Genomic DNA, 22,753 nt, shown 5'->3' with positions numbered 1-22,753 from the left:
AAGGAGGTGAGTCACTAGTTGGAGGAGAGGGAACCGCACTTGGGGAGAAGGAACAGCAGGTGCAAAGGCCTTTGAAGAATGGCGGGTTGTGGGTGTGTCAGGGAGCAGAGTGAGGAAGGCCGAGGCTAGATTGTGGAGGTTGTTGGTTTTTATAACACGGTATCATCGTTAACTCTGCTTATAATAATGATAATGTCTGTCCAGCATCAACTATGTTCCAGGTACTTTACCTACACCATCTCAGTCCCTACAAACCCCAGGAGGTAGGCCCTACTATTATCCCATTCTATAGAGGGCAAAGAATCAAACTGACTTTCCCCAGTACACCCGACAAGAAGGGGCAGAGCTGGGATCTCAATCCAGGCTCCTGGCTCCTCAAACGTTGTTCTCGAATGCCATTTTATACCGCGGCCCTTGCCCTTGGGCAACGTGAAAAGAGCTGTTTGTCACCCGGCGATGATGTCACTCAGCTCTCAGCACATCCTGCTACGTAACGAAAGCACAAAACCTGTGGCACGTGAGGGTAGCATTTATACCCTGTGTCGTAACTGGTGAGGTAGGTGTCGCTGCTGACGCTGGCTGGGCTACTTACATATCTGTAGTTCTGCTGGGATGAATGGGCGTCTCCCATCCTTCCTCAGCCAAGCAGCTCAGCCTGCTCACACAGACAGCAGAGGCACACGAGGACTAATGGACACGGGTAAGAGCTCCTCCAAGCTTCTGCTTGAGTGACGTCTGCTAACATCCTATTGGCCAAAGGAAGTCACATAGTGAAACCCAGACTCCAGGGACAAGGAAATCTACCCGCCTCTTAGTAGAAGGTGCTACAAAGCCCTCAGCAAAGGGCTTGGACCCAGGGAGGGCTGAGGCCCTGAGACCACTTATGCATTCCACCTGTCGCAGGTAAGGAAGGCCCAGGCCAGGGCCAGAAGAGATGCTGGGTGGGGAGACAAGGGGGCCTCTCTGAGCCCGGGTCCTCCCCTGGGCAAAGGAAGAGTGACTTGTCCAGGGTCCAGCACAAGGCAGCAGGAGAGCTGGAGCCCTTGTCCAAACCGTCTGACTCCAAGACCCCTTCCCCTTGAGGTGTGAGCCTGGGTGGATCACTAGATCCAACCAAGAAAAACAGAAACTTCGCTGAGTATTTAAAACAGAGAATTCAATACGTGGAACTGGTTGCTCTGATGATGGAAAACGGAGAAGCCAACCGTGGAGCCCGGGAGGTATGCACCGGCAGGAAGCTGCTGGCACCCTGGGGCAGAGGGACAGAGAGGGGCCGGGGCTGGCAGAGCCTGCCCCTGCAGCAGTACTGCTGCTGAGATGCGAGCTGGTGGGGGAGGACCGGGAGGGGGAGGGGAGGGGGAGCGGGGGAGAGGAGAGTGCCCGGCTTCTCCCTCCTGCGGCCCTCCCTCCCGGCTCTCACCAGTGCCTCTCACCAGCCAGACCCAGACAGAAACCAGGGGAGCCTGCGAAATGCAGCCTCTCAGCCCCTGCAGCACAGAGCCAGCCAGGGAGGGTTGAGGGACGGGGCTGAGGGCACAGAGAGGGAGCCTCCCTAGGGACAAGTGGCCTCTGTCTCCCGTGTGCTCCAGGCCAGTGCACACGTGCAAAGCCCTGGTTCTGACCCAGGAGGGCTGGGTGGGGCCCGAGACTCTGCATGCCTAACAGGCGCCCAGTGATGCCCAGGTTGCTGGTCTGGGGGCCACACTTCCCGAAGCACCGCCGGCAGGGAGCGGAACGCCTACAGGGAGGCGCTCAGAGGACATTCGTTTAGTAGTTACTGCAGCTGGGCTTTCCCTCCTCCTTCCAGCCTCTGAGGCAGAAACTGCAACGGGAGAGAAAATCAACACCACCAACTCAAGAGACTCACCGGGGTCACCCCGCTCGTAGGTGGCCGAGATGTGATGCCAGGTGGCCCCTCTGCCCGTTTGTTCCTGGGCTCCGGGAACTGGCCCACAGATGGCCATGACCCAATCATCCATCCCGCATACGCTAGGGGCCCAGCCTTCTCATTCACAGTCTCAAATCCTCACGACCTGAAAAAGAAAGATCACCAGCTCCATTTTATGTAGGAGGAAACCTAGGCTCAGGAAATTGAAAAACTTCACCACGGGTCCCCAGTGAATGAGGGCAGAGCCCTATTTGAACCCAAACCTGCCTAAACCCTCTGCTCAGGCATCACCCCTGCCTCTCAGGCTCACCCTCCATCACTCAGCAGTACTGAATTCGCAGAGCCTACAAGGTCCTGTTGAAGAACGTGGGGCCTGTGATCCCCCCACCTGGATTCAGACCCCAGTCCCTCCAGCCCTCCCAGCCTTGCGCACGAGCTGTGTCGCCTGGGAATCCCACTCAGGTGCCTCAATCGTCAAGTGAGGACAATGACATTCCCAACTCCATCAACGCGTTGGGAGGCACCATCCAGTTATCCCGTGCGACCCCTGGCACATTCACACTCTGGATAAATATCAACCTTGTTGTAAGTACGCAACATTCATGACGCTTAGATTCTGGTGGAGAGATACAACGCACAAATCATCAAAACTAGGCATTCGTCACGTGACTGAGTGTCCACGATTAGAGTTCCAAGAGAGCGTGCGCGATGGAACAGCAGCACGGCACTCTCCGAGCCCTCGCCCAGGCCCTGTGGGACTGGGTGCCCGCGAGGCGGCCCGCTCTGTGGATTGCTCACAGCTCTCCCAGATGGGAGCGTGTCCCACCTCCTCACCAAGCCAGCCTCCACTGCAGCCTGGGGTAAGACCTGGGGAGAGCAGCCTGGAATGTTTGGGGCCCAGACACCTCCGACGCAGAGGCGGTGACACAAGGCCACTGAAAGGTGGCCTCAAACCTCACTTCTCCAAACCGCACAGAAGACGCTGGGCAAGTTTGTTTCTGAGAAGACAGGCAGGGATTTGAGCTTCTGGCGCTTGTTTGCACAAAGGATTTCGGCCTTCTTTCTCCTGTCACACAGCTTAAACACGTTAGCTGACCCTTAAATGGAATCCCCACGATGTCCCCCTCTCCCTCCAAGAGAATTTGCCGGGGGGTGCGGGGGTGGGATAAAATGCATTGTGTCCCGAGGGCTTTATTCCCGGCACTGTAGGGTTGATGACTCCAAGCTAACTGTATCTTCTGGGTTTTTGAGTGTCTTTTTCTCTTCTCCTTTACCTTTTAACTAAAACACAACATAAAATAAGCGTTTTGATTGCATTCAGCTGTGAAGAGAGACGTACATATCCACCCCACCACCTTTGCTGGCAGAGATCAAACGTGAATTTCTCAAAAAACAAAAAGTGGAAAGTTTACAAATACAGGACTCAAAATCTGCAACAGCACACCATCACTCCAAGCCAGGGATGTGTGCAGTCCGACATGCTTGTAGGCAACCAGGCCTCCATGCTGTTTCTCTAATCCCACGTGCAAAGATGGTACCAGGGCCACTTTCTGCCAGCAAAAAAGAAAAAAGAAAGCCCGGAAGAGGCAATAATCTCTGCATCAGCTGAGGTCCTATCAGCCTGGTTGGCAAACTGAAACATAATATTTTAGGCTGAAACTGGTCAAATAGGCTGTTGAATTCATTTTCTAAAAAGTCTCACTCCGAACAAATTTATTCATTTACACGAAGTCTGAAAGTGCTTTTCCTTGTTGGGTGTCTGAAACCTGAAATATTTTCAACCAAACAAGAAAATGTTCGCTGTTGAATGGCCTATTAGAGCTGTCACAAATGTGATTTCTGGCAATAAACAAGATCGTAAGAAGGCTGGCCGGAGCAGAAACGTAAGTCAGCGTTAATAGGTGGTGTAATTAAATTATCCCTTAAGCCAAGGTGCCAAGTGACACAGCTTTTTGTCTGTGAATTATAATACAGTCGCCTCCCTGGGCCTGCACAGATCTGAATTGGACCTCTCTCCAGAATCACTAATTTTATTTTTCGGTTTCTATGTATCAAATAGCTCCCTCTGTTCTGCAGGCGAACCAAAGTACTTGAGACATACAAATTCATATTTTCTCCATATCATTTTACAGCGGTTCACTTGATACACACCTGGCTCCATAAACAATGTTTATTTTTTATGGGTTAGTATCTTGCTCAAGAAAATTAAAACTAAGTTTCAGGAAGCTTTATTTTCATTCTAACTATTGTTCGCTGGTCACTGCCACTCAGTACTTAGATGACTTTCTCCCCAAAGGGTATAACATCTTTAAAGCGGAACAGAGTCTATTTAAACAGCTGGGTTTTGCACAATCGTTTTATCAATGCGTAGATTCGAGGTATGAGTAGTCGGCGACTTGCTCAGTTTGTAAATACATACAGGTATAAAAGCTGGCATGTCATTCAATTAAATTTTTAGAGAGCAACGCATGATTAATTACTACCAGTATGATGGAGTTATTGCACTCTGCTGCATTTACATATTTCTATGTCTTTAAATAGTATTTCACATTTGGAGTGAAATGAATTCCTGCCTATCTCCCCGCCAAGGACAAACGATAACATTATTTTTAGGAAAAGAAATAGATCTTTCTGTTGCTGTTGTTGAATTCCAGTTTGTTTAAAATAATTGTCAACATGCACCCTATTTCTTTTTAAATTAAAGAAAAGATACGGCAAATTATTCCATAAAACAAATTAAGGAATCGTGTTGTCCCATGAAGAATCAAAACATTGAAATTATCCAAAAATGTTTTAAAATCATTTTAACCTTAAATATGTTGAACAACGTGCTCATCGTTATTGAGACTCTCTCTAGCAAGAGGTGGGGATAGAAAAATGTTTGTTTGTTTTTGAAATAAAGTAGAAACTTTTCCCAGCTGGAGAGGAGGCGCTTCATCCCTGGGAGATGGAGGTTTAAAAGCTCTAAAAAGCTGGCGATACCATTTAGCAGGAGCTGATATAATGAAATACAATGCCCAGGGTGAGAGGCCCACACACATTCATCACTTTCAAAAGGAAAATACTTTTTTGAGAAGGTGAGACTCTGGTATCATTATCTGTACACTCCTGATTTTAATTGGCCATTTGTACGCATATAAGATTCCATGCAATACTGTAACACGTATATTCTTCGTGAATGTTACAAACGGAGAATCATAAGTATATCGTTTACTTGATAAAACATAGACAGGCAACAGATAAAATATTGAAATAGCTGCTAAGCGTCTTCCATTTTTATTTTGAACATTTCCAGAAAGTATTTCATTGAACTCTAGCTGGGAGATGTCTCAGACCATTTCAGGACGGTGAGACACTTGGTACTTACCAGTCGCCTTAAATACTTTAATACTCTTGGATGGCTTGGCACGTTTCAGACCAGGCCTCAAAAAAGTTTTTCTTCTTGCTTTTAGAGATCACTGGATGCACTCCGGAGAGGTGAAGGGGGTAAATCTCAGTATCTATCTTCCCCACCCCCACCTGTGGGTCACTCTAGAAGTAACATCGCCATCTACTGGACAGCAGGGGAACCTCCCTAAGAAGGGGAAGGTTTCTGTTTCGGCGATCCAAACTAGAAAGCTTACAAAATATATTTAAGATGTACAATGCCATAGCTTCAGGGACAGAAGAGCAAGAACAAAATACTCTAATCAAAAGCGCAGGAAAGTGGAAATACCCTTTTTGCACAAACTGGTCTGCAGCAATTTTGAAAACTGGTTCTACCCCATCACCCCATCCCCTACAACAACCCCCAGAGAAGAGGTGAAAAAAGTAAGACAATTGCTATTTTTAATTTCTAAGAGTTTTATATTAGTTATGAATTTCTGGAGTGAGAGGTGTTTTTTTTTGGTCACTAGTCAGCTCCCACCTTTTTCTCTGCAGACTTCATGGGGGTTGGGGACACGGAGGAGGCACGCATACACACACACACACACACACACACACCCCCACTCCTTTGGAGTTCTTTAACCTAACAAGGCTTTGGGAACACAAGAGCATAAAACTGGGATAACCCAAATATTATTCTGAACTCTTTTTTCAGGCACTTAAGCAAAACAACTACCATTTTTGAAGTTTATATAACTTTTCCTTATAAATACAATCACATTCCAATTATACATCTGCATGATGTCGATTTCTGGATTTTCTTATGCAAGTAACAGTCCTGCTTTCCCCCCTTCTTCCTGCTCCTAACTGATCACTGGATTGGCCTTGAAATTTGAGCATTAATTGCTTTCTCTTGGTAATTAAAGTCAGGGTATTCTTTTCATGAGAGAACTACATTGTTTTACAATTTCCCATACTCGTTGGAATAGTTTCACGGAGGAAAGGAAAGAAGTCAGTTGTGGCCCAGAATATTAACACATGTTTTCTTTACAACCCTCCCAACATTTGACAAGATGTTCAGAAAAAAAATTTGGTAAATAGATAACATGTTAAATGAAAATTACAATTAAATTTATTAAGTATCACAATTCACCCATTTTAAAAGAGAAACATTTCTACTGAATTTTATTTTTCTTTTATTACACATCATAAAAAAATTTTTAAGTGTCCTAGGAGCCTTAAAGTCAGGCTTGCTATTGTATTACAGTCACAGATTACTTCATTTCATATATATATTCATTTCATATATATATATATATAATACCAAAGTATTTACATTTTGTAACTTAATTTCTCACTCAATAGAGTTTGAAAGATCTGGACATTATAAAGGCAAACTCATTTTCTGCTGGAATGAAATGAGAAAATGAAAATTTTTAAAATTCATTTTATTAGGTAAATTCAGTAGGGACTCCCTGTTAGCCCCTGAAATAAACCAGCCTGCTTCTGTTTACTTTCTCCAACTTTCGGAGCCTTAAAATGAAAATTGAAGTCACTGCAATAGGTAAGCACACTCCCCCTCCCCTTCCTACCCGATGTTTGTGCAGAAATTGTAGGGTCTCTTTTCCTAAAAGCTGAGAATGGTGCTGAGGGCTGACAGAGTGAGTTCAGCCTAGGAGCCCCGCAGAAAGCTAACTGGTAGAGAAAGAAAGGGGCAGCGGGACGGGACGGGACAAGCGGGGTCAGAGCCACAGGAGAGACTGGAGTACTCACAGTTTCCAGTGTCTGCTGCTGTCTGTCTGTGTCCTGGTCCCGATTCCAGAAGGAAATGTGGCTCTTTGTGCAGAACCAGAATGCACATCCAGGAAGCTGGCAAAATCACTAGCTAAACAATCAATAGAGGAAACACAACAAATTAAAGTACCAAATTTGGTTTTTTCTCCAATAAAGGAAAAGAAAGTGAGCAGAGGGGAGGGTGGGGAAAGAGGACATGTTATAATTTTTTCCTGTGACCTGAGCTGGGCCCCAGGTTAATCTCAGTTCAAATTTGGATATTTGCTCTCCTGCACCCGCATAATATAAAGGGTCATTCGACCGCCTGCAATGGACTCAGGCTTATCGCAAACCCTGAGATTCACTGTGTGAAACAGTCTGAGTTCCTGCCGCAGATCTGAAATGAGTTTTCCTATGAAAATACACTTTAAAACTCAGCGACCCCCGCCCCTAACGAATGCCTTCAGTGACAGGAAATGTTAACCATTTTAAGCACTTTTTATTTGCATTTGCTCTGAAGCTGAGGGAGTGAGGGGAGAAATGTACATTTAATGATTGGTCATGAAAATCAGATCATGGAGTGAGCATGGATCTGCGTGTTTCTGCGCCGGTTGGGGGGGTGGGGGTATTGAGCATCCTGGGTCCTGAATTTGCCCAGACAAGAGTGACTTCGCCCTGAATTCCCACAGAAGCTAGAAAGGGTTTGCATATAGCCATTGAGCCGTATTTTCTTGCTCTGTTGATAAGTTACAGGCAGTCCACGTCCACTTTACAGCTGGGGAGTCTACAGAAAAGTGGCTGTCTCGCACTGTTTGTGGCACTGAGATGTGTTTGTGCGAGTGTTTTCTCCCTGGGATCAAAAGGGGAAAAAAAAAATTGCCCCCCAACTCAACTAAACACTGAAGCTCAGAAACACACAGAATGTGTATAACATTGTCCTTCAGAAATCCATCTTGAATTTTTTTAAAAAAACTCCTCTCTTTGATCAAAAGCCGACAGAGAATTACATTTTTCTCCATTCTGCTGCATTTAACGTGGACTAACACGGGGTGAGTTTAAACAAACAGATGGCCTAGGCATGAATGCTTCTTTCAGTTTGAGTAGCTCAAGGTGGGTTGGATCCATGGGGGGTGGGGGTGGGCCGCAGTCGGGAGGATTAGTTGGAGGGGAGGAAAGCTGCAAAGTTTAGGGGGGAGCTAAGACAAGAATAAACCCGTGATGAAAAAAATTTTTAAACTACCTCTCTGCTTTGAGCCTGTGATCCCCCAGCAAGTGTGCAGTGTAACTATTGAAATTCTTCTGCCTAAAAGATAAATGGCCTACTTGATTCAAGACTGTCAAGTAGGAAAAACAAAACAAAACAAAAACTCTTCAAAGTGTTTTTTCAGAAGATAATCGAATGCACAATGAACGCCCGGTAAGAGGGGTGTGCAGGGGAGAAGGCCAGCTCCTCGTGGGAAATCCTGCACGACAGTGGTACTCCAGCCACCTTGCGGTGGAACGGGGGGCCAACTGAGAAAGGCCAGTCCTGGGTTGAGGGTCTTCACAGGGGTGAACTGGACCTACCTCCCCCCCCCCCGCCCCAAAGCCCCAATCAGAACGGCTGCTCGTGGCCTCCCATGTGGGAACTCCAAGCCACTGACCCACACGCCATGAAATCCTTCAGCCCAACGGGAACATACAGGGCCGTGCAAGACTGGGGCGAAAATTCTGGGGCGTGTGGACACTTTGAGGTCCCTGCTGAGAGCCACTCAATCTGCACTGTGTCTTCCCCATGTGGAAGGAGGGAGGTGCTAGCTGGTGCCAGTCTACCCGTGGGTGGGCCGGCCATGGATGCCCCCCTTGGCCTCAGAGACCTTCCAGAATCCTCTTCCTCCACAGAAAGAGTCTGCAAAAGAGGGACAGCCATCCTTGCCTCTGCCCCACAGCCTGGGAGACGTCTCACGTCTCCACATCTCAGGTGTTAAACCCCAGCCAACTGTTTGGACAGGGCCTGTGCCCTGGCTTCGGGGCCCGGTGGGTGATAAAATGCAGAGAGCATCACAGAGAACCCTCTGAGACAGCGTTCCCTCTCCCTTTCACTGCCTGCAGAGCAAGCATGACCTTCCCTCCGTGCTCCTTCCCTCTGGTGCTCAAGACGCCACGGAAAGGCAGGGGAGAAAAAATCAACAGGCCGTGTGGAGTCACTTGTCAGCAATGGTGCACACCCCGCTGGGGTGCTTAATTAAAAGCCAGGCGATTTCTGGAGGATCAAACCAGAGAGAAGGAACCCGGTCCCGGCCAGGCTGCTGTGTGGAAATTCGGGAGGCCTCTGGCCCGGGGACCCCACGACCCAGCGACCGGCCCCATGCTCGCAACCTTCACCGCGTCTCTCGGGTTCCCGGGCCCTGAGCTGTACCTCGAGTTCTTGGTGCTCAGATTCTAGCTTCCCATCCATGTTGGGGCAGACACAGCCCAAGCCTGGAGCTGGCAGGATCCCGACAACTTGGCGAAGGCAAAAGAGCCTGCAGGGGGAGGAAAAGGAAGAATGTTCTAGAAGGAGACAGAGCCCAGGCGCTGGGCTCAGAAGGCAAGTGACATCCACTTTTCTCCCTCACTGCCCTTTCTCTGAAACACCAAAAACAAACCAGGACAGCATAAACGTATGTGCATAAAGAATGTAGTGACTGCACACACACACACACGCACATGCACACGTTTTATTTTTAATTTATTTATTTTAAATGCCAGACTATTTCTTCTTACTAAGGGCCTTTTCTCACACTGTTTTATCCCCTAGTTTCACAGAGCTTCCCTCCTTCATGTAAACGAAGGCATTTCCCACAGCCCTTTGGCTGGAATGTTCTAAAATGCTAGCATCGACACATTTCTATTTCATTTTATTGCAGAAAGGTTGTTTTATGGCACTGAGTGTGTGGTGTGTGTGAAGAACGAGCAAAGGAGGGGGGTTCTGCTGCGGAGGGGAGCTGCCCCGTGGTGCCGTCGGCCTCATATAAATCCTGAGAAGTGACAGTTGAGCTGGCAGGAGAATTTGGGAAACCAACAGACAAAATATACAGTGCAGCCCGTAGGCCTCACCTTTACGAGGCAGAGAGAGCTTCTGGAATGGATGGGCCAGGACCTCCGAGGCCACTCATTAGGCACTTGATGAATTGGACATGGGGCCCACTGCCCTCCTGGGGCAGTGAAACGCTCGAAAACCAAGTTTTATTAACCTAATAAAATGAAAGGGAAAAAAAGTCAGGAAAATTTCAGCTGGAAGAATAAACGCGAGGAGCGTAGCAAGTTAACCTACTTTTCATGTATTTAGAACCGTTTTGGCAGCTACGGGCAGTTCCCAAAAAGACTCCACATTCCTAACATCAGATTTCAGCCAACTGGCTATCAACTGGCCACGGCAGCCTAGGAGATCCAGGGATGCGTTGTCTCCACGGTCCCGGGAATGAATACAAGTCAGTACTTTTTCATCACATTTAACGACAAAGCCAGGGAGGGAGAGAAGGAAAAATGGCAAAGCAACATCTTCAGGGGCAAACAGGGGGTTTGGAGAATGAAACGGACGCTGGCTGAGGTCTCGGGAATGCCGTCGCACCCAGTATCAGGGCTGCCGCCTCACAGGGGAGCATTCCGGTAACGAACTGGAGTAGTTCAAGCACAGGCAGACGTGCCAGGCTCTATTTTACCCACAAACGCCTCCAGGGACCCTCAGCTTGGGCATGGGGGCTGTGAGGGTTCCTTCTCAGAGACCAGCACAAGCCCAGCCTTCTCGTGTTCCTGGAGCCTCTCGGGGCCATCTCAGTGGACCTGGAGCCTGCTTTGTCCAGGGGCCTGGCCAGGCCACCACTCACCCCCAGGACGCAAGGGAGCTTTATTATCTGTGGGACCGAGAGGCACAGGGTGCTGGCCAGCCTGTGTTCACACAGTGCCCCTGCACAGGGAGGAAACATTTCGGCAGCAGATGCTTCAGCAGGACTGTGCAGAGGAGGCAAAGACGCCTCTTCCCGCTTCCCCACTAGGTGTGCGGGCTCAGAGCCGGCCTCGCGGCACCATCACCCATGGGCAACGTGTCGGCAGCAAACGTTCCATCAGCCAGAATCAACAAGCCCCCACCCCAAAACCTCACCTCCTAGTTCTACTCAGTGGGCCAGCCCACGCCTCCCCATCGCCCTTCCTTTTGTTTTACTAACACACATACCCACACCACCGCCACTATGCATGAGTGCGACCCCTGTCCACTCCTCACTGGGCCCAGCTCCGGCCTCTGGGCAAGCCTCTAACACACACATCCCGGCCCTGCCTGCGTGCAGTTAACAGGATCTCATCTGCACATGCTCCTGCTATCCAATTCCTAGGGTATTTATGCAGCTCTGAAAGGTGGGATAGCTCTGGTTTTTTTAAGTTGCTTTAAAATTTCATTGCTACAGGGGATTTCTAGGGCAGTGAAACTCTTCCGGATTATACTGTAATGGTGGATACATGACATCACACATTTATCACAATCCACAGAATGTACAGCAGCAACTACGGACTTAACAATGATATATCGATTTTGCCCCATCAACTGTACCAAATGCACCGCACCCATGCAAGACATTAGCAATAGGGGAAACTGAGGTGCAACAGGGGAAACTGAGGTGACGGGGCAGCAAGGAGATGGGGACTGGCCTTTCTGCTCAGTTTTTCTGTAAACCTAAAACCACTCTAAAAAATGAAGTCTACTAATAAAAGAAACCTCGCTGCCAAAGTGATAGAAGGAATTTTCCTTCACTGCTCTCTTCCCCGTTTGGTATTTCCTGGGAAAGCAGAGAAGTTCAGAAAGTAGAAAAGTTCAAAATAGAACAAAAATCCTACCAGCGCACAGCTATTCCACCCATCCCATTTGAGGCCATCCTGTGTTGGGTCCGGTCTCGGAGGACGTTTTCCGAGACTGGTTTCTGCAGACAGAGGTGGCCTGATGCTTCTGCAGTAGCGACAGTGATAAATCCAGGTTACTTGAACAGTATTCTCATTTATTTTTTATTTTTACACTAACGCCCCATGATGCTGAGTGCAGTGACACTATCGCTGTTAAATAAACCGAAATCCTGCTTTCATTTCGCAGCTGGTTCCATCCAATTTACAGTCAAATGTCAGCCCATCAACCAGGATTACCACGGTCGTTCTGCCCCTGCCCTCTGAGGCCAAAGAGAAGGGTTCTGAGCCCACAAACCTGGCACGGGTTATGCAGGAGAAGCCACCTTGGGGTGTAGACTCCGAGGTGAAAGTTGACCTGAGGAGCCTCCTGCCCCAGTGGGAGGAAAGATGGGAAGCTCACTGCCAACCTCTAGGGTAAGATGGGCCCTGTCCCTATGAGAGAGAGAGAGACAGAGATGGGGAGAGACAGAGGTAGTGAGACAGAGAGAGAGAGATGGGAGGAAGGAGCAGAGAGACAGACAGGGACAGAAAGAAACAGAGACAGAGACAGAATGAGGGGTGTCTGTAAGCCAGAAACTCGCCCCCCCCCATCCTCCCTGGGAGCTGGCATCTGTAGCCCCGGCCAACGTAAGCATGCACGCAGGGCAGGCACCGCATTTACACCGTTTATACCAGGCCTGCACCCCCGCCGCTGTCAGCCCTGACACTCAGGCCTTGGCATGTCGGTTGCTCCGTCCTGCAGCCTCAGTGGCGCCACCAGGTGGTGAAAGCACAAACCCAGGTTCCGGCCCTCCAGCTCCGCTGCAGGAGCTTTTTACGGGGGTGGCCCCAGGATTTCAAACACCATGCACACACAGAGGGAGACGCCCAGAATACCCAAACCACCGGTTCCATTCTGCCTGGAGCCGACTCACGTGCAGTGTGAACCCACAGCGCCGCCTAAATCCAGCCGGCAGAAACATGGGGAGCAGACCCGATGTCTGGTGCCCCCAAAGGAAGGGGGCGATGAGGAACTCCAAGCTCTGGGTTTGGGGACGTCAGCCCCAGTGATGTGATCGCAGCCTCTCTCCTGCCCTTTGTTAGCTCAGAGCCAGTTTTCAAACCTCTAAACCTGGCCCAAGCCCCTAACGCTTAAAATTATACTATAGGGTTGGGAGGGTGAAAAGAATAGAGGATATCTAGCAGGAAATACACACTCCAAAAAAGAAGAGCCTCCTTAATATTCAGCAAGGTTGTGGGCATTGGGGTGGGGGTTACCAGGCAAGGACGGGGAGGGGAGGAATGCCCAGGCACACCTGATCTCCCCATCGCCATCCTTCCTCAGAGTCACTTTCTAGACCAAGCCACAGATGTTTTTACGGCACTTCTTAACTGGTGGTTGGCATTGAAAATAAACTTCAGCTAGTACTACCCATGAACAAGCAGTAATTGTCAGAGCTGACGTTTATTGGGTGTTTCCAACAGGCTGAGCTCAGAACCTGACACATGTTGACACGCTCCACCAGCCCCTTCTGGGAGCCGCCGCTGGCACACCCATTCTGCAGATCAGAAAGCAGAGTCACAGTAGCTGTGTCACCAGTAAGTGGCTGAGCTGGATCCACAGCCCACAGCCAAGCCCTGTCTCTACCCACCTGTGTCAACCCAGGTGACGTGAGGGGCTGCCTCTCACTAAGGCTGGTTATGAAAACCCAAGAGAGAAGGAAAGCAGATTTCACTCCATTTACTTCTCCATCAAAGTTGTTTTAGGAAACAGGAAGCCCAAGGAGAAATGGTGGGACCAGGGGAGACTGATGAAAACAGGCCCAGTTGGGCCAAAGGCTAGACACAGGAATAGCCAGCTCCGAGGGTGGCACGTACCTTTGGGGCCGCCTCCTGGCATCAGCCCTCCTGAGGAGCCGGGAATTGGCTGCCCGGGAGGTTGCTGCCCTTCTGCATGGACACTTCTACCAGAGAACGGACAACTTTCCAGCACACCGACGAGAAGCTGTACAAAATAAAAACAGGGGTGAGCACACAGACCTTGGGTCAGAAACACGTGGTTTGGGTGTCTGAGCTCTTTCCCTTGCTTCGGGGCAAAGTATTTGGCCTTGCAGAGCCTCAGCTCTTTCACCTGCAAAATGGGGGTCATCACACCTGGTCTGTGGGTCCTCGTGTATGACGTGCAATCCAGCATCAGGTGGGGAGGAGAGGCCCAGCAAGGCCATGTCACCAGGCTCAGGGTTCCCTTCGTGTGGCCTCAGCAATGAGCACAGCTCTTGCCCTGGGGTCTTGGCAACACCTCCCATCCGCATGGTCCTACTGACCCCACAGGGCTCTTCTCCTGACTACCCAGCAGTCTTCAATGGGAACGTTCGTGTAATAAAATGCTGACTGTACAAAATGCAAGCAAACTTTTGTAAAATATCCAAATGCTCAGACAAAGGCTAATACACCAAAACGTCAAACTCTGGTGATGTTTAGATGATAAGATTACTGATAACTCTTTTTCAATCCATAATGTTTAATGTTTTAACTACTTGGATAATAAATAAAGGAAATTAGGAAAAGACAAATAAATACAGCTTAGAGGAAAATAGATGCCTTTTTCTCCTGAACGACACTCATTTCCCACGTGGTCGGTGACAATCAAGGCCGCACAACCATGCGCCTTGTGCATGGCGCTGAGGCTCTGCAAAGCCAAGCACTTTGCCCTGAAGCAAGGGGAAGAGCTCAGACCTCGCAGGGGCCAGTGTCCGGCCCCTCAGGAAGGACCCCGTCCCTGCCCCTGCCCCTGCAAGCGCCCAGGCAGGGCTCTGGGTTAGGTTGAGGAATGCTCCCAGGCCTCGTGCTGGCGGCAACCGTCTGCCCCGACTGGGACCCAGTCCACCCTCCCTTGCCATGGAACATTCACGCTTCCCTACAGCTTTTCTTTCTCCCTTTCTGCAATTACAGACAACAATGCAGCCACTCTATTTGTGCACAAAGTAGCCTAGAGTTCTGGATGAGTGCACGGGGGATAACATCCAAGCTGCACACCGCTGTCCCCGTGAGCCAAAGCCAGAGCCAGCTGTGGGTCTGGGATCTCTTTGTTTTAAGCTTCTCTGGTCCTGAGGATGAAGACCAGCCCGCGCTGGCAGACAGTGCAGCAGGCCCAGCCTCCCGTTCCGTCCCTTACACGGTAGGGCCCCTGCTAGAGCCACGGGACTAAAAATAACCACCACAAACAAATAAAAAGCAAAGCAAAACAAAACAAAAAGCGCCCCAGCATCGAAAGCAAATTCACAGATGGAAAGCCCGAGGCCCAGAAATTGAGGATGGGACCGCAATCGAATCAAATCCAAATTGCTGGGGAGCACACTGGGAGACGCCGGTCCCTGGCTGAGCTGGGACTCTGCCTCTTAAATGATGAGGCAGGTGGGCTGCCCGCATCTGCTGACACTGTCAGAGGAAGTCTGTGACCGCTGTGACCCCAGAAGGTGTGAGTGGACAGAATCGACACTCCCAGGGCCTCAGCCCCAGCAGGACAAGGGGCCAGACATCAGAGAATCAAATTTTCTTTTGCCCAAAGAATGCTTTCCCCTCAGATTATCAGCCAAATGAATGTGATCAGCAATAAAAGGACTCCTCCCTAGCGTCATTGGATTATTGCATTATTCTCCCATCCTCTTATAGGAATAAGCATTTCCTTGCCTCTCCCCTAACTTGCAGTACTTCTGTTTCTCCACTGCCCCCACCTCCAGCCCCACTCACATGAGGGAAGCAGGCTCGCTGGACAAACATTCTCGCACACATTCCTCTGACCCTTCCAACCCACCCAGGTCTTGTACTCCTTGTCTCAAACTACTCAACAGCCGGCCACCCGCGTCACTGAACAAGCTGCATGCATGCTGTACCTTCTCGGGCCGGGCTGCTCACGCTGCTTGTGTCAGGTCGATGTTTGGGATGTGCCCACTCCTCCACGACCCCCCTGGTGATAAAGACCCCGTCATCCCAGCGCTGAGCCCCTGCTCGGACTGGGGTAAACCCCCCTCAGAGTCAGCATGCCCCCGAGTCGGGCCGCAAGGTCCAAACGCATGTGCGCTCCAACTTTCCAGAACCATCACCAGGTCTCGTGCCTTCACCAGCCTGCAGCCTCTGCACGAGCATGGCAGCCCCTACGTGATGGTGACGTCCGCCCCCCCCCCCCCGTGGTGGCCAGCAGAGGGGTTGCCACCTTCCTGACGGTGTCCGTCTGAGTCAGCCCCACTTCACATCTCGGTCACGCCAGAGCTCAGAGGAAGCATGTGTTGCCCTTGCACTAGTTTTGGCTCAGTTCCCTGCCTGGTCACGTGTGGGGGGTCCCAGTGGCCACTACGGGGCTCCTGGATAGGACGTGACGTTGACCGGTATGCATTTAGCTGTTTTCTGCACCCCTCATCCCATGGGGACTTGAAGGGGTTGGGCTCATCTTCTGAGGCCCTTTCATCTGCCTCCTAACCCATGAGTCCAACCATGAGTTGGCTCTGGCCACACCTGGGCCATTTGTCCTCAACAAAACAGTTGCAGGTAACAGGACAGCAAGGGGAGAACACACACACACACACACACACACACACACACACACACACACACACACACACGGGGTACATGACCTGTGAATAAATGTACATGTGCACATGGAGAGGAGAAATAATAAACTATGCCGTAAGTCAGCATTTCTCAAACAAGACTCCCCAAGATACGACTGTTAGGCCTTAAATAAAACATCCCACGCTTAGTTAAATTTGGGCTGTTTCTTCCAGCGCTCTCGGTGCTTCACAGAGGGCCAGAGGCTCTGAGAGGTCTCGCTAAAAAGCACCTGCTCAGCTGTAGTCCGGTTAGCAGCTCCGGCACGCATCTGGCTTTTGGACTCTTTGTTGGAGCACACACGTCCGTTTCACTACTCCACACACCCGTGTGCAAAAGCAGACCCATCGCCTGCCCTCCTGGAACTCTGTCCAGTGACAGACAGACATCAGTGAACCATCACACAGAAGTAACGTTACTCTGTAATGAATGTTAGGAAATCAAGTGGCTGGGGTGCTGCGAGCCTGAAGGAGAAATCCAGGACGAGGCTTCCCTTCTGGGAAGCGACGCTGGCGGAGCAAACTAGTGTCAAAGTGGCAAATCAAAGGAGATGGTAACTATTCAAACCGTAAGCTGTGTTATGGGCAAGGAGCCCACGTGCGCTCCAGAGGCAGGAGGGAGGGGACATGGCAGATTTGAGGACCAACAGAGACCAGGGTGATGGAAGCAAAGGAAGGCATCACAAGGACGGCTGGAGATGTGGCTGGAAAGGAGATAGGGCAGAGAACACGGGGACTCTCGCCACATTAACCATTTTGCGCATTATCACATTAAAGCCCCCAGCCCAAGCCCACCAGACACGTGGCTGCAGGCAACCAAGTTGGGTTTATTAGCTCTCTGAGCAAGGGAGAGCCCACCGTGAGGAACCACAGCATCTCAAATTGGGAAGTGAGGAAAGGACACTCGTAGGGGGTGTGGGACAAGAGCTAGTAACAGGAGGGTCTGGGCAGGGATCGTTCAGGATTTGTAAGCTAGACAGGTGACTGCAAGAGACGAAGGGTAACAGGGATAGGGCATGACGCATGATCAGACTTGGATTTGGTGGAAGAAGACCAGATTACAAATACATATTTTAACTGATGAGTTGATGTTCTGATTCTGTTTCACTGTGAAACAAACCACCCCAAACTTTAGTGGTTTAAAACAACGATAATTATTTTGCTCATGAATGTGCAATTTGGGCAAAGCTCAACAGGGCTCACCTCTGCTCCTCTCCCCCATCAGGTGGGCAGGCTGGAAGGCTGGAGGCCGGGCATCGTCAGAAGGCCCACATGTCTGCTGGTCAGTGCTGACTGTCAGCTAACGGACTGGCTGGGCTGCCGGTCAGACCACCCACACGTAGCCTGAGGGTCCCGGGAGAGAGAACCCAATGGAAGTGGTATTGCCTCTTCTATTTTCTGCTTAGAAGTCATCATTTCTGCCACATTCTTTTCACAGAGTCTGTCACAAAGGTCAGCCCATATTCAAAGGGAGGAAAATGAGATCCCCCTGTTTGTTTTAAAACCACCACAGTAAAAAAAAAAAAAAAAAAAAAAAGGGAGGGAAGAAGGATGAGGGATAACGTGATGAGATTTGCATTTTGAAAAGATCACTCTGGTTACCATCTGGAGAATGGATCTGAAGGGAGAGAAGGAGGCATGTGCGGAGACCAGGGAGACAGCTGGGACCATAAACTAAGAGAGAGCTGAGTGTGCTCTGGGCCAGGGTGGTCGAAGCAAAGGTGCAGAGTAATGAGAGTTTCAAGCACTAATAACGATAACGTTTCATGGGAAGAGCCAAGAGTGAAGAATAATTCCTAGGTTTCTGGCTGACTTTGTCATCGCTCTCCTCTCATCTCTTCCTCCAGGCCTTTGCATGCCTCATGGTGTCACTGAAGTATTTGCTCAAATGTCACCTCGATCTAATACAGCCACTCCACTGACCCACCCATCGGTCTCTCCTCACCCAGCTTTGGTTTAATTTATGGCATTTACCCTTTCCTGAAATTGTGTGCTATGTTTGTTTCTTTGCTTGATTTATGTTTGTCTTCTCCACTAGGGTATAAACTCCATGACAACAGGGACCTTGCCCGTTGTTCATCTGTATAAGATCTCCAGTCTCTTACACAGAGTAAGTTCTCCACTGACATTTTTCTAAATGAATGAATGATGATGGGAGTGGTGGTAGAAGTGGCATTTCCTGAGGTAGAGACCCCTCAAAGAAGACTAGGTTAGATAAGAAATGATGACTTTTTGTGGGGACATGCTGAGATTTGAGTTGCCTTTGAGATACCCACAGGAAAAGATCAATTAGGCAGTTCAGAATATGGACCAACGCTCAGAGCAGAGTTCCAAGATGGATATACATACAGATTTGTAGTCTTCTGGGGAAAGGTAACAATTAAAGCCATGGGCCTGAATGAGCTTGCTGACGGAGAAAGCGTCAAGTACGGGGTAACACAGGCCTAGAAATGAATTCTGAGGAATCCAAACATTTCATGGTCAAATAGAGGTGACGAGCACGCACAGAGAACAGAGCAGAAGCACCCAAAGAGTTGGGAGGACAACAGAGGGAGTGCGTGCCATGGAAGCCGAGAAAGAGGGTATTTCAAGAAGGATGATGTGGCAGACAGTGGCAAAGGCTGCCCATGGTCTGAAGTTAGGTCCAAAAAATGTCTAACTGGGTATAGTTATGTCACGGTCATTGGTGACTTTGGCAAAAACGGTTTGATGAGAACAATGGAAGTGGAAGCCAGATTACAAATGAAAGAAGATTAGAGAATGAAAACAGAAAGTATAGACCACACTACTGAGATACGTAGCGGAAAGGAGAGGAGAGCGAGCAGGTGGTAAGATGGAGGATCACGTGGGGCTGATGTATGTTTGGTTTTTTTTTAATGTGAGAGAACTGGTCATGTATAGACATCTTTTTTAAAAATTTAGTAGTTACCCCAGGGTTTGCAATATATATCTTTATTTGATCAGAGTTTGCCTTGAAGTAATATTACATGGATTCACATGTAGTATAAGAATCTTACAAACCACACTCCCAATTCCTCCCTCATACTGTTTTTGCTCTTATTATGCATGTTACTCTTACATACGATACAAACATACAGCACATTGTGACCGTGGAGTGGAGTGGAGTGGGAGATGAGAACATGCTCTCACCATAGTTTCCCTATTTGGTTTTAGAAACATAAAGACTTAGTGGAATTGTGTTTTCACAAGTAGCTTTTGAAGCAGAAGCTACCTACCCCCACCCAATCACCAAGGTAATTTTTTCTGTCTTATAAAGGAGAAGAACTTGGCCAGGTTATACTCAGGGCAAATGGAAGCTGGGAAAATCAGACAGCTGAGGATTCTGTCCAGACTTGCTTCTGACCTGCCCCAATTTGGGTCTTGCTAGAATATTCCAAAGGTTGTTTCAGAACATTTTCCTTATAGCCAAATGCACTCTGTGCTCACTCAGTCCACCTCCTTTATGTTTCGGGGTGCCGTGGTATCCAAGAGAAATTCATGTCAGGGTTCAATCCATTTCATTTAAATTGTCAAAATGCCTATCTCTGGGCTCTTCAAGCCCTCCCCTCTGACCCAGGAAGTATTCCGTGCCAGCTTCAAGTTGAATTCCATCCCCAGTCCAAGTTCCAAAGGATGGGATTCTACTGAGAGCCCTGGAGCCTGGCCAGGTTCTGTGGGTTCAGCAGTTGGAAGAGGGTATTGAGTCCACTTCCAGGGGGACTGAGCCACCTTCCTCTTCCTCCCAGTGCAAATGCTTTTGGCCACTGGCTTAGTCACTCTTAAATTTAGACAAGAGAAAAATTCTGTTTCCCAGGAGAGAGCAGATGATCACGTCAAGAGCTGTGGAAGTCTGTGTAACTCAGCAATGGCTGACCTCACAGGCCCACTCTGGGATCATGTGATGATCATGTCAAGAGCTATGGAAGTCTGTGTAACTCAGCAATGGCTGACCTCACAGGCCCACTCTGGGATCGTGTCAAGCCAATGAGAAGTGGTTAAGCCATCACTTGTGGTCAGATATTGTGATCAGAAAGGAAGACCTTATGATGCACATAAGCTTGTGTGTAACTGTCCCAGGAAACTGCCCCTTAGGAGGCCAGCAGACACAAGCCTCCAAAAGAACATGCGTTTGCTCCCTTGGGCATGACCTGCATTTGACTTCAGAGCTCCTGATTCAGCTCAGCTATAATGAAGGCTCCTGGGGCCAACACAGAGCAAAACACAAGAGACTGCAGCCAACATGGAATAGTCAAATTCCCCTGGTGTATTTCCTCTGCCTCCCCGGACTGGGAAGGAGAATCCACCAGTCTTCCCACCCACTAAAACCACCACCCAGACCCTACCCTGGGCATTAGCAAATGCCCTGCCCTCTAGCATCTGAAAGCCGGCCAAGGGATCATCTCAAAATTCACATCTCCAGATGATCATGACTAGACTCCGTTTCCCAGGACTACTGTCCTGCAAAGGTGAGGAAATAGGGGTTACCACAGATCTCTAAATATGACATCAATTGACTACAGAATAAGTCAATCACAGGGTATGCCACACCCACAATTTCCTAGGCAACCAAGTTCTTAATCATGCAGTCCTCTTGGCCCTAACTTGCTGGACAAACCCTCTGAAAGGTTGGGATTCACTCGGGGGTGACAAACTGCATGTGAAATGCATTTTGAAGCAGGGAGCCATTTACCACTGTCATGTGCCTAACTAGTCCTCCAACAAGTTAACCTGGGAGAGCAACTCCTTCAGGCTCTGGAAGCAAGTTGGAATGTTATGAGAATGAAAAGTCAGTGTGCATGTGGAAAACTGGGAAGGACCAGGTGCTGCTGCTAAATAGGTGGGGTGAATGGCTCATTAGGCAAAGACTGGCTTTGGGTAGAGTCAGCGTGAAATTGGCTTTCCCAGTTTGCACACTGATGCCTAATCCTCATGACTTTCTGAAATGAGGGAATATCCATTTCCATTTTGCAGAGGAAGAAATCGAAACTCAGTTATGGGACTTGTTCAAAGTTTCATAGCTGGTGGTGAGTGACAGAGTAGGGATTCAAACCCAAAGAGCTTCAGGTTCATGACTGCTCCCATCAAAAAGCTATAATCATTGAAAATGAGTATATTTTTATTAAAATGCTTGATAAACAAAAATTAAGCTCAACATGTGACCAAGGTGGATTCTAAGAACATGAGAGCTTAGGGGGAAAATGAATTTAAGCCATTTCTGAATCTCACAAATCTAATACCATTTTTATGAAACCAATTCCATTTTTACAAGATTAATTCCATTTCCCAAATTTTTCATCAAGTCATTTTTCATCAAGCCCTCCTCTTCTTTTAGGAATAGGTTACAGGTTAGGTGTAAATTGGTACAACACATCTATAGAGCAATACAGCAATGTGTATCAAGAACCTCAAAAAGATTCATACCATTTGATTAGGGTGACCTTACAATTTATCATCCAAATCAGGACACTTTTGAGAGTAAAAGAGAGCACTATTACTAACCATATCAGGAGAAAATAGGGACTAAATGGGCCAACCAGAGGCATGGACCACCTACTTTAGACAAAATAAGTCTATATCCAAGAACTATCCTAAAGAAAATCACTCATTCATCCATCCTTCATTAATTCATAAATATTGAGTACCTACTATATGCCAAATACAACATTTATATTAAAGGACCATCATAACAGTGTTGATTTTAAGAACAATAATTGGGAAAACACCTACAGATCCATCGTTAGTTATATTCGGGAAGATCCAGATGATGGGAGACTCTGGGAGATTATTAAATGGGAGACATTAAAAATCCAGTTTTCCCATAATGAATCAATAGAAAACATAAGCAATATATTAAATAAAAAGTATAAAACAACTGTATATTTAGCATGATCCCAATTTTAGAAGGATATGTAAGCATGTGTGTGTTTATGCATCAACGTAGACAAAAATAGCAATATATCAAAGGGGTAATGGTAGGTTTCTCTGGATGATAACATTATGAAAGGTTTCTATTTTATCCTATGTGGGGTTTTCTTTCTGTATTTTTATATTGGGTTGGCCAAAATGTTTGTTCATTTTTTTCTGTAAGATGGCTCTAGTAGCACTTAGTTGTCTCTAACTTCATTCGAAACAAGTTTGTTAGCTTGTATTGTGACAGCTGTCATATCAGCGTGCATTAAAAAAAAAAAAATCAAAAGTGGTGAATTTTTGTGTAGCCATTTTAATATTG

The 22,753-nt window shown here is 48.3% G+C and overlaps 1 protein-coding gene across 6 annotated transcripts in view; it reads right to left on the bottom strand.

Moving 5' to 3' along the window:
- LOC309616381 (uncharacterized protein C16orf95 homolog) overlaps positions 1 to 22,753 on the bottom strand; it is a 515,949-nt gene that overhangs the window by 322,798 nt on the left and 170,398 nt on the right. For 5 of the 6 annotated variants that reach the window (XM_082366941.1, XM_082366942.1, XM_082366943.1 and 2 more), the window contains exons 5-11: positions 13,799 to 13,925; positions 11,879 to 11,987; positions 10,106 to 10,242; positions 9,426 to 9,531; positions 7,028 to 8,330; positions 1,868 to 2,033; positions 593 to 746 (exon numbers count right to left, since the gene is read on the bottom strand). In XM_082366941.1, the coding sequence (XP_082223067.1) occupies positions 10,164 to 10,242; positions 11,879 to 11,987; positions 13,799 to 13,925 (315 nt within the window). In that variant the 3' untranslated portion in view covers positions 593 to 746; positions 1,868 to 2,033; positions 7,028 to 8,330; positions 9,426 to 9,531; positions 10,106 to 10,163. Of the gene's footprint in view, positions 1 to 592; positions 747 to 1,867; positions 2,034 to 7,027; positions 8,331 to 9,425; positions 9,532 to 10,105; positions 10,243 to 11,878; positions 11,988 to 12,236; positions 12,374 to 13,798; positions 13,926 to 22,753 lie in introns of those variants that run through there. The other variant, XM_082366946.1, reaches the window with a different exon arrangement.

This window comes from Balaenoptera borealis, assembly GCF_965194805.1.
Source record: "Balaenoptera borealis genome assembly, chromosome: 19".
Lineage (NCBI taxonomy): Eukaryota > Metazoa > Chordata > Mammalia > Artiodactyla > Balaenopteridae > Balaenoptera > Balaenoptera borealis.
This window is presented reverse-complemented; position numbering and strand designations above follow the sequence as displayed.